This window comes from Echinops telfairi, unplaced genomic scaffold (genome assembly GCF_000313985.2).
Source record: "Echinops telfairi isolate 266 unplaced genomic scaffold, ASM31398v2 ScPeMD7_28;HRSCAF=97, whole genome shotgun sequence".
Classification (NCBI taxonomy): domain Eukaryota; kingdom Metazoa; phylum Chordata; class Mammalia; order Afrosoricida; family Tenrecidae; genus Echinops; species Echinops telfairi.
In genome coordinates this window covers 3710060-3720203 of record NW_022103925.1, presented here as the reverse complement: position 1 = coordinate 3720203, position 10144 = coordinate 3710060, and the positions used below count along the sequence as shown (strand labels likewise).

Genomic DNA, 10144 nt, shown 5'->3' with positions numbered 1-10144 from the left:
GAGGAGGGTAGTGCCCTAAGAACGTGCCAGCCTGCTGCTATGAGGCATCGAGTCAGTCCTGACTCATAGCAACCCAATTCCTCACAGAACCAAACACCGCCCAGTCCTGCGCTGTCCTCACAATGGTTCCGGTGCCCGTGCCCACTGTTGCGGCCACTGTGTCAATCCATCTTGTAGAGAGCCTTCGTTTTTGCTGCCCTGCTCCTTTACCAAGCACGGTGCCCTTCTCCAGGGACTGGTCTCTCCTGACAACATGTCCAAAGTACGTGAGTCGAAGGCTTTCCATCCTTGCCTCTCAGGAGCACTCCGGCCTTCCAATACAGATTGGTTTGTCCTTTTAGCTGTCCATATACTTTCAATTTTCTTCTCCAGCCCCACCGTTCAAATGCGTGGATTCTTCCTTATTCATTGTCCAACTTTCACATGCATGTGCGACATGGCTTGGGTCAGGCGCATCTTAGTCCTCAAAGTAACAGCCTTGCTTTCAACCCTCTAAAGAGGTCTGGTGGGGCAGATTTGACTAATGCAACCTGTCTTTGGATCTCCTGACGGCTGCTTCCATGAGCATTGATTTTGGAACCAAGTAAGACAAAATCCTTGACAACTTCAATCTTTTCTCCATTGATCATGGTGCTGCCTATTGGTCCAATGTCTTCCTTACATTGAGTAACAATCCGTCCTGGAAACTACAATCCTTGATCTTCATCAGGAAGGATTTCAAGTCCTCCTCACAGCAAGCAAGGTTGTGTCATCTGCATAAAGCAGGTTTCATGAACCTCCTCCAATCCTGATGCCACACGCTTCTGCACGTAGTCAAACTTTTCTGATGATGTGCTCAGCGTGCAGGTTGAAGAAGCATGGTGGGAGGATACAACTTTAACACACACCTTTCCCGATTTTGAGCCATGCAGCATTCCCTTGTTCTGTTCACACAACTGCCTCATGGGTCATGTACAAGTTCCTCATAAACATAACAAAGCATCTGCAGTTCTCCTTATTCTCAAGTTAGGGTCCACAGTCGAAGACCTGGGTGTCTATACTATACAAGCAAACATCTTCATGGCATTCTTTGCGTTCAGCCAAGAGCCATCTGACATCAGCAACGATATCCTCGGCCCCACATCCTCTTCTAAACCTGGTCTGAACTTCTAGCAGTTCCCTGTCAATGTACGCCTTCAACCATTGTTGGATGATCTTAGGTATTGTGGGTGATCTTGTTCTACAGCTTAGCATTCTTCCGGGTCTCCTTCCTTTGCAATGGACACGCACAAGGGTCACTGGTCACCTGGCCAAGTAGCTGTCTTCCAAACTTCCTTGCACAGGTATGTGAGTGCTTCCAGTGACTTGTCAGCCTGTTAAGACATTTAAATTGACATCCCATCAATTTCTGGGGCCTTGGATCTAATGCTTTCAGGGAAACTTGAACGTCTTCCTTCCGCCCATTGGTTCTTGCTCATATGCTCCCTCCTGGAGTGGTGGATCGCCAACTTCTTCTTGGTACACCGACTGGGTATCCTTCCCACCTTCTCTGGATGCTTCCTGCACCATTCAGAATTTCGCCCATAGTCTTTCAAGATTGCAATTCAAGGCTTGACTTTCTTTTGAGTTTTCAGTCTCAGATACGCGGCGCGTCTTCGCCCCGCCTGGTTTCTAATTCTAGGTCTTTGCACGGTTCGTCATCATATTTGGCTGCGTCTCCTCGAGCAGGCCTCTGACAGTTTCTACTCAGCTGTTCAACTTCACTTCTTCCACGTGCCTTGGCTACTCTACAATTAAGAAAAATTCCAGAGTCTCCTCTGACGTGCGCTTTGATCATCCTACCCACTTGATGAGTTAAGTCCTCCTCTGCTGCTAAGGGTGTTCTAGCTCCTGCAGCAGGGGTCCAGCAATGGCCACAGAACTCGGACAATCCTCTTGATGAAGGGGTCTGTTCAGGAAGTTAACAGGCTACAAACAGAGGCAAAGTGCCCAGGGACCGTTCACTCAGGACGCAGTACCAAGCCCTGTGAGGGCTGCTGATGACATGGCGGAGGGCACGCCCTCTGCTGGAGACCTCGACCCCAGGGCGCCCAGCTCCTGCTCTGTGTATGGTGCGCTGAGCTCCCCAGCGAAGTGCCCAGAGGCTGCCCCTCCACAAGCCCAAAGCACTCAGCTTTACTTGCTCCGTAGGTTTGGGAAGTCCGCCCCGCTGTTTTACCTCTGACTCCTGGTTCCGCTGCTGTCTTCTGGATCAAGGAAATTTACTGCGCAGCAATCTTGGGGTCCAGAGGGCCTCGCTTCACACCTGGCTCTTGCCTGAGATCCCCTCTTCCTCCCTCTGGGAAAGTTCGTTTTATACGCCGCAAGACGGTAAGCGCAATGAATCCTCTTAACAACCCCTCACAACTCCATCCTCTCAGGATCTTCCCCTGCCTTCTCTTACCCAGACCCTCAGCAAAGGGTTGTTTGGTGCAGGTCGGAGAGACTATGGCTAGACGAGTCACATGAAGTAACCTGCGGCCCGGCAGTAAGCATGCCCATGACACACACATAGACTGACTTTGGGGGCACATTCAGAGAGGGCTGCTGGAGCCCAGTCTTGTAAATACCATTTGCAGTTAAGCTTGGAACTTCAGGACTCCGTGGGCCAGGTAACAGCCAGCCGTGATGTGCAGCGCAGGCCATATGGTGCTGGGGGGCCTGTGGTTAGGTGTTCAGTCTCTACTAAGGGGCAGTGACCAGCCAAAAGCTGTTTCTCAAAAGAAGAGTTGGTACCTGCAGAGCATGACAGGGTTCTGGTCCAAAATCCGAATGGTCTGTACTGTGACTCACCAAGAGGGTCCTGCCAAGGGGCCCCCAATGGCATGTTAGCCACGGGCACTTCAAACAGCAAGTGTCGGGTGGGCGCCTGGGATCGGAGCTGTGGAGCAGACTGCACGGGGCCCACATCTGTTGCAGCTGTCTGGTTCAGAGCCCCACTCAAAAGTAGCCGCCTTGCGTCACTTGATAAACAGGCCAGAGAGGCATACCCAAATGAAGAGATGTTGTCTCCCAAACCCAGAGAGGCCCGTCAAGTACCTCGTCTCTTCAGTTGTGGGAGGGGCAGATGCAACAACGTGTCCTCCACGTTAGTAGCATCCTGACGTGCCCATGCCACTGCACCCCTAGACATTTCACTGTGGTAGAAGGTGGCTGGATTTTTGTCAGGTTAATGTCTGGAGTCGGTGGGTCATGGGACATTTTGCGAAAGGGAAAGGTGATCACAGTCCTTGGACACTACATCAGGACACGGTGTTGGTGAGCTGACCTACCCGAGGTTGAATGGTGAAGGTGCATCAGTGGCCTTGCTCGCTGAAGGCCAGTGCCTTCTGGCGGTCCTTCTAAACCAGAATTGAAAAGGCTAGGTCCATGGCTGTACACCGAGTAACACGCTTTTGTTCTGTTGTTGTGTCTTTGGGTTGGTTCCAACTCGAAGTGGCTTTATGTACAGCCGATGTACACACTGCCCGGTATCATGCCATCCTGATAGTCCCTGTGGGTTGAGCCCACTGGTGCAGCCACTGCGGCCATCTATCTCCAGGGTCTTCCTCTTTTTCACCGACCCTGTACTTTCTGAGCATGATGTCCTCCCAACCCACGGATACACCCCCCCCCCCCAGATGTGTTGATTTGCCCCAGCAATGAAGCCACAGCGGGACTATGACATGCAACCAGGGTCAGCACCAGACTGAGTTTACAATAACGTACAGCGATTCAAGATCCATCTACTTTTGTGCCTGGTGTGGGGGGGACCACCAATCTCTGCAATCCCTCCGGGAATGCAGTGCTACCTTGGCTGACTATCTTTCTAGACCGAGGCTGCTCTCCTGGTGTCTCCTGTTAACAGTCATCCTGATTCCACAGCAGGGACCCGGGACGTCAGTTGTTGGGTCTGTCTGTTCCACTTATGCTCTCTGGAACTTGAGACCTGTGGTGGGATGGGTTTGGGGACCCACTGGGCTCAGGACAAGATGGAACTGAGCTCACATGCCCTTCACATGCCCTGTGACTGGTGGGCCAGTGACGTTTTGGGTCTCCTGGAACTTGTGTCCATTCAGAGCCAGTTTCTAGTAACTCCGCCCCACCCCCAATATCATTTCCTTTCCCCCAATAGTCATTCTTGTGAGAGGCTGTAGATCCCTTTGTGGGAGGAAGAGGGAGAGATGAGCAGTTATCAATCTGGGAGATGTCGTGGTATAGGGGCTAGGGTTGTAAATGAGCTCGTTTGGGGACTGATGGTCGGATTCTCTATTCCTAGGACTCCAGCTAGAGTGCCCTCATACAGATGAAGGGAATACCTGGCACGTTCCCAACCTATTTCAGTGCGAGGAATGCCCTGCTCAAGTAGCCGACATCACAAGCCCATGCGAGTCAGCGATTCTGATCAGTACATCGACTCTGCTGTCCATTATGGGAACCACGACCACCCGTCTTTGTTAACTCAGTGCTGCCTCTTGGCATCTACAGCACAGGGACAAATCCGCCTCACTATAGGCAGATGCTTTATTCAATTTGAGTCACACGGTTCACAGTTCAAATCTACCAGCTGCCCCACCAGCGAAAGATGAGGGTATGTGCTACCATGATGATTCGCAGCCTTGGCAAACGTAGAGGGGGTCTTGAAGAGACAACTGACACGATGGCACAGACATGGGGATTCTACATGAGCACTTCACCAGACAGAACACACAGGCATCGAACTGACTACATCGAGGAAAGAGGTAATAGCATCAGCCAAAAGGAGGCCAACTGAGGGACAGGCCAGCAATTTAATCATCTGTACATACAGTGAAGTTGAAGAAAATTAAAACAAGTCCACCAGACTCAAAATCTGACCTTGAGTCTATCCCGTCTGACTTTAGCGAACTGTACGGCAGGCTCATCAACCCGTGAGATGCAGATGACACACCTTACTTACTGAAATCGAGGGCTGTGGGCACCTACTGCAGCATTCAGTATGTAAAGGAAACCCAACTGCTCACAAGGGGACCAACAGACGACATCATAAGCAGAGAAAGGGCTGAAGTTGTCAGGGGTGTCCCGTGGCTTGGCTCATAAGCAGTGCTCATGGAAACAGCCGTCCAGAGATGAAGTGGTGCACTGCGCTGGGTAAATCCGGGGCACAAGACCTCTCTGAAGTGTTGGAGAACCAGGATGTCATTTTGAGGACGAAGCTGTGCCTGACTCAAGCCCTGATTGGTCCAGTAACTATGAGAGCTGCACAGGGACTAAGGAGTCCGACAAAGAAGGGGTGTCTTGGAGCGATGCTGTGAAGAATTCTGGGAGTCCCACGGGCGACCAGGGAAAAACAAACCCAACTGCCTGGGAAGTGCAGTTAGCAGGCTCCTCAGAAGCAAGGGCGTGAGACTGTGTGTCCCATGTCACCAGGAGAGAGGCGTCCCTGGAAAAGGGCACCATTCTTGGAAAGCAGAGGGACGCCCAAAAGAGGAGGATCCTTGACAAGTCGGATGGACAGCGTGAGTGCAGACGTCCTTGTGGGGATGGGGCAGGGCTGGCAGTGTTGTGCTGTTACACTCAGGGTGGCTCTGCGTCAGGGCTGCTGTGACCAGACCCAAGCACCACCACCTCCCGCCCTGATCACAATCACGCTGCTCTCTCCGCTACCCCTTCGTGTTGGCTGTTCCCGTCAGGTCAGTGCTGAGCTGTGGAGCGCTTGTGGGCAGTAGTACGGATGGAACGCGGTCTGGTCCAATGATCGCTGCTGGGCCCCCGCGGAGGGCCCTGAGCCCCGAGCATTCTCCGTCATCACGGCAGTACCCCGCTGGAGTCCCCGCACATTCCTCTGAAATCCGCCCGCCCGTGTGACAGCAGCATTTCTGTGGTTACACGCGCCCCGTGATGAAACCCAGAGGAGAGTCGGCCGGAGAAGTGATTTCACACAGTCAGACGTTCACTGACTATATTTCACGTTCACGGTTTCTGCATGGAGAGCAATCCTACGGACGTGTGTGACTCTCTGAGGGGAAAGGCACCTTTATATTGCAGGTAGAGGCCTGAGAACAGGCTCAATGAAGGCTTACCCTCCCTGGACTAGGACGATGCTGCTCTACTGCGGTGCTGTGAGCCCGGCCCGGGTGACGCACTGTGTACAAAGGTCTTTGACAATTTTAGAAAAATGTTCCCAACAGGAGGGCGAGTCCCACTCTACGTGGATGTTCGTGGAGAGTCATGTGATGCTGAAAGACCCCACAGGGTCGGGCAGGGCTGCCCGGGGCCTGACCGAGCTGGAGAGGCTTGGCTGTGAGACTTGCTGTTCCACACGAGACTTGCCCCGCACAGCTCCTGGGGCTGCCCGGAGTGCAGCGGTCAGAAAGCCCTTGGGGGCAGTGACAGCCAGCAGGTGTGTCTCTTCTCCAGCAGCGGTATTTCAAAGTCTCACGTTGTTGAGAAGAAGAGCAAAGTTTCAGATATGTTCCTCACGTGCCACTCCCAGATATGACAACCACACCGACGTCTGGTCACCCTTCCTGTCCAGCTCCTGGAGACGACGGCGTCACCTTTCCTGCGTGCATCCCCCGAGGTGGGCAGACCCTAGAGGAAGCAGGGAGATGTGCGGTTAGTCTCGAGAACAAGCAGTTCACGCTGTCCTGGAGTGACACTCATTTTAACACCATTGGAGAAAACGTGGCTGCTAACCGCTGCCCACCGAGAAGGTAGGCTGGTAGCAGAGCCGACTGGCTTAAGCATACTGAGTTTCTGTATTTCCTGTGCCACAGCGACAGAGAATGTTACGGAGGGCAACATGGAATCTTACTACTGTCAAAGCTAATAAAGAGAGGCTCAGATGCACAGTTCTTAGAAGCATCTGCCTTCTCATCCCGGCTCTTGAGATTTCTCTTTTGAAAAACGAGCGTTTCATCTTACAGATCACCAAGTCCACTTGCCTGCTGTGTGCTGCCGCTGCAGAAGGCCAGCTATGCTGATGGGCGGCCCCCGCGCCGCAGCCTGCGAGGAGGGGGTGCTCTGGGAGTCTCGGAGGCTGGGGCTGTTGTCCCTTCTTGCAGCTCTCCCTTCTAATGGTGGCGTCCATGACAGTCCCTTGAAGGGGAGTTGCAGTGTTGGAACCCTGGCAAGAGAGTCAGCACACAGAACGTGACCTCTCCTGTCAGGAACGTTCAAGAGTGGGGCTGCTTTGTAAAGACCACTGGTGGTTCTTCCCTTTCAAAGTGTGTCCTGAGCACCCAGGGCAAGCAGGGCACCCCCCGCCCCCCGCTGGGGTCCTGTCACCAATGGACACATGTCGCTGTGACCAACCCCCCTCTAATCAGACACGAGTAAGTCAAGAGTTGGTTAGCATCCAGCCCTTTCCCAGGCATCTGTATGAGCCTCGCCCTGCAGGCCAGCTGGCGTGCGGCACGCCCTGAGCGTCCTCCGGGCTGTTCTGTGAGGGCTGCACAGCCCAAGGCTCCTCCAGTTCCCACAGCAGCATCTGCGACCACGCTGTCCATGGGGTGGAGACTGGCATCAACCAGCTCTCCAGCGCACCCCCACTTGCTCCACGTCCCTACTTAGACCCTTTCTTTGCAAAAAGGTAGTCCTGAGCTGCCCACCCCCTGGCCCGTGACCACCCCTACTCCGCGCACGTGCTGTCTGTGCACCCAGCAGGACAGATGATGAGGGAGGGGCCTAGACAGGGCCCCAGCAGCACTCCCAGTGTGGTATGGGGCTGGGGACAGATGCTGTGGCTGGTCGGTGCCTCAAGGGGACGTCAAGGAGAGGAGGCGGCTGTAGCGGTCGTGTCCCAGAGAAAGCTTCCCCCAGGCACAGCAGGGGTCTGTCTCATGGATCTACGCAGCCGGTGAGAAGGCACGGTGGCTTGGGCCTTGCACACTCTGGATTCTAGGGGTGGCAGAGGGGCGCTTGAGGGCATGCTGGGGGCATGTTAAGTCCAAGAGTGGTTAAGTCCACATGTGGACTTAACACGTGCAATGGTGTCTACATGGCCAGCAGAGCCCAAACCATGTGCTCTCTGGCCCTTTGCAGACAGTGTTTTGCAACCTGGCCTTACGTCCATGCTGAAGTACCGGGCAGGCCTTACGTCCATGCTGAAGTACCGGGCAGGCCTTACGTCCATGCTGAAGTACCGGGCAGGCCTTACGTCCATGCTGAAGTACCGGGCAGGCTTACGTCCATGCTGAAGTACCGGGCAGGCTTACGTCCATGCTGAAGTACCGGGCAGGCTTACGTCCATGCTGAAGCACCGGGCAGTCGCTAACGAGGCGTTCTTCCCATTGCTCTACTTCTGCTTCAGAAACCAGCTGTGCAGCAGCATCGACGGCCACTCTCCACGGGGCAGCAGGCAGGTCTGCCAGGGGACGGTGACTCTGGGGAGGCGTATGCCTGAGAACTGGCTACCGTTGGCAATCAGAGGGCAGCACTGACCCAGGGATACCGCTCAGAGGGTTTAGCCGAGGAGGAGTGCTGGAAGCAGGGGCCACAGGGAGGTGGCAGGAGAAGTGAAGTGTCCCTTGTGGGCACCGCAGTGAGTGAAACCAATCAACCAACACACGTGTATGGAAAACTGATCTCTGGAAACGGTCCCCAAAGCCACAATATAGTTACTGTTGGGTTTTGTTTTTAGAGTAACAATACATGTTTTATATATCTTAAGCAAATTTTAAACTGAAACTGTAAAGATTCTGGTAGCCAGAGAACTAAAAACAGTATATATAAAACCCCCAATCCTAAAACCCCAAATACCCAGCCCCTACCCGCCCGGCATCGTCCAGTTTCTAGTTTGGGTTACTGAGCAGCGGCTGTCTGCCTGGGGCAGGGTGGTCTGTGTGGGATGGAATCGGTACACAAGCTCAGGTTACGGGGGTGAGGTGCGTGCGGGAGAAGCAGCTAAGAAAAGGAGTGGGAGCGTCTGTAGAACGTGTTGAGTGTCATCAGTGCCACTACGCTGCCCGGACGGAACCACTGCAGTGGTGGACATTCTGCTGTGGATGACTGACAATGAAGGGGATGGTTGTGAACCCCTACAAGGCCCCTATACAATGCAGCATGTGAGCCACCCTGCAGAGCAGAGCAGGGCAGGGCAGCACTGCGGGGCACACTGGAACGGCCAGATCCGGAGTACGCTCGCCTGTCCAGGTTTTCAGACAAAGCACCTTTAGCAGGTTGCACGTGAGGTCTACCTGAGAGGCTTCGGCAAGCTCGCTGGACTTGGCGTGAGCCCAAGGTGCTGGAGGCCTCCGTGGGAAACGCTTCCTGTGGTGGGAGGGTGAAAAAGACCTTGTTCACATGAACAGACCACTGTACTTTGCGGCGGCAGACGGAACAAGCCTGTGTGTCTGTGGGGTTTTCCTGTCTCCATCCTGCCATTAGGAGGCCCCTCCTGAGGGCCCGTGCACCCCTCCCCCCATGGTGGGAACGTGAGTGCTTCCCTGCAACCTGCTCCCAGCCCACTCCTCTGGCACTGAGAATCCTGCAGTGTCTGGATGATTCCGGGGGACTAGAGCCAATGAGTCCTATCGAGTACCCAGCTCAGGTGCTCTCTGGAACACAGAGGGTGCCCCCGACAGGTCTGGCGATGGCACTGCCCTCTGCGCGGCTGGGCGTGGACCCCGCGCTCCCCAGGAGCAGCTCCTCCAGCCCAGACCTGGGGAGCAGAGCCAGGCTGGGCTAACGTGGAGGACCCCGAACAAAGCTACCGACACAGCGAGCGCTTCACACCATGTTCGTGCCGCCTGCTGGAAGGTTCAGGGTGAGCACGACACTGCTCTTAAAATGATTCCTACAGTCCCTCCTCTGCTTTCACCAGCACAGGGGAACTGGGGAACGCGGCTTTTCCGTAATAGGTGGAACCCTTTGGGTCCCGGTCCTGGGGCACTTTAACAGAAACAAAGGAAGAGAAGCAGCTGGGAGCATCGGCTGGGGTGACAATGTTGTGGGTTGAATTGGGTCCCCAAAGATGTGTGTTGTAAGCTCCAACTCAGGGGTCCTCAAACTTTTTAAACAGGAGGCCAGTTCACTGTCCCTCAGACCCGTTGGGGGGCCGGGCTATAGTTTTTTAAAAAAAAACTATGAACAAATTCCTATGCACACTGCACGTATCTTATTTTGAAGTGAAAAACAAAACGGGGCAAAAACACCCAGCGGCCTG

General features: G+C 54.2%; 1 protein-coding gene across 3 annotated transcripts in view; it reads right to left on the bottom strand.

Annotated features, from left to right (window-relative positions):
• Positions 1–4768: 4768 nt before the first annotated feature.
• RNF212 (ring finger protein 212) overlaps positions 4769–10144 on the bottom strand; it is a 10820-nt gene continuing 5444 nt past the window's right edge. The window contains exons 5-7 of one of the 3 annotated variants that reach the window (XM_045289507.1): positions 9177–9249; positions 6924–7105; positions 4769–6570 (exon numbers count right to left, since the gene is read on the bottom strand). In XM_045289507.1, the coding sequence (XP_045145442.1) occupies positions 6533–6570; positions 6924–7105; positions 9177–9249 (293 nt within the window). In that variant the 3' untranslated portion in view covers positions 4769–6532. Of the gene's footprint in view, positions 6571–6923; positions 7106–9176; positions 9250–10144 lie in introns of those variants that run through there. The other 2 variants (XR_006680012.1, XR_006680011.1) reach the window with 2 other exon arrangements.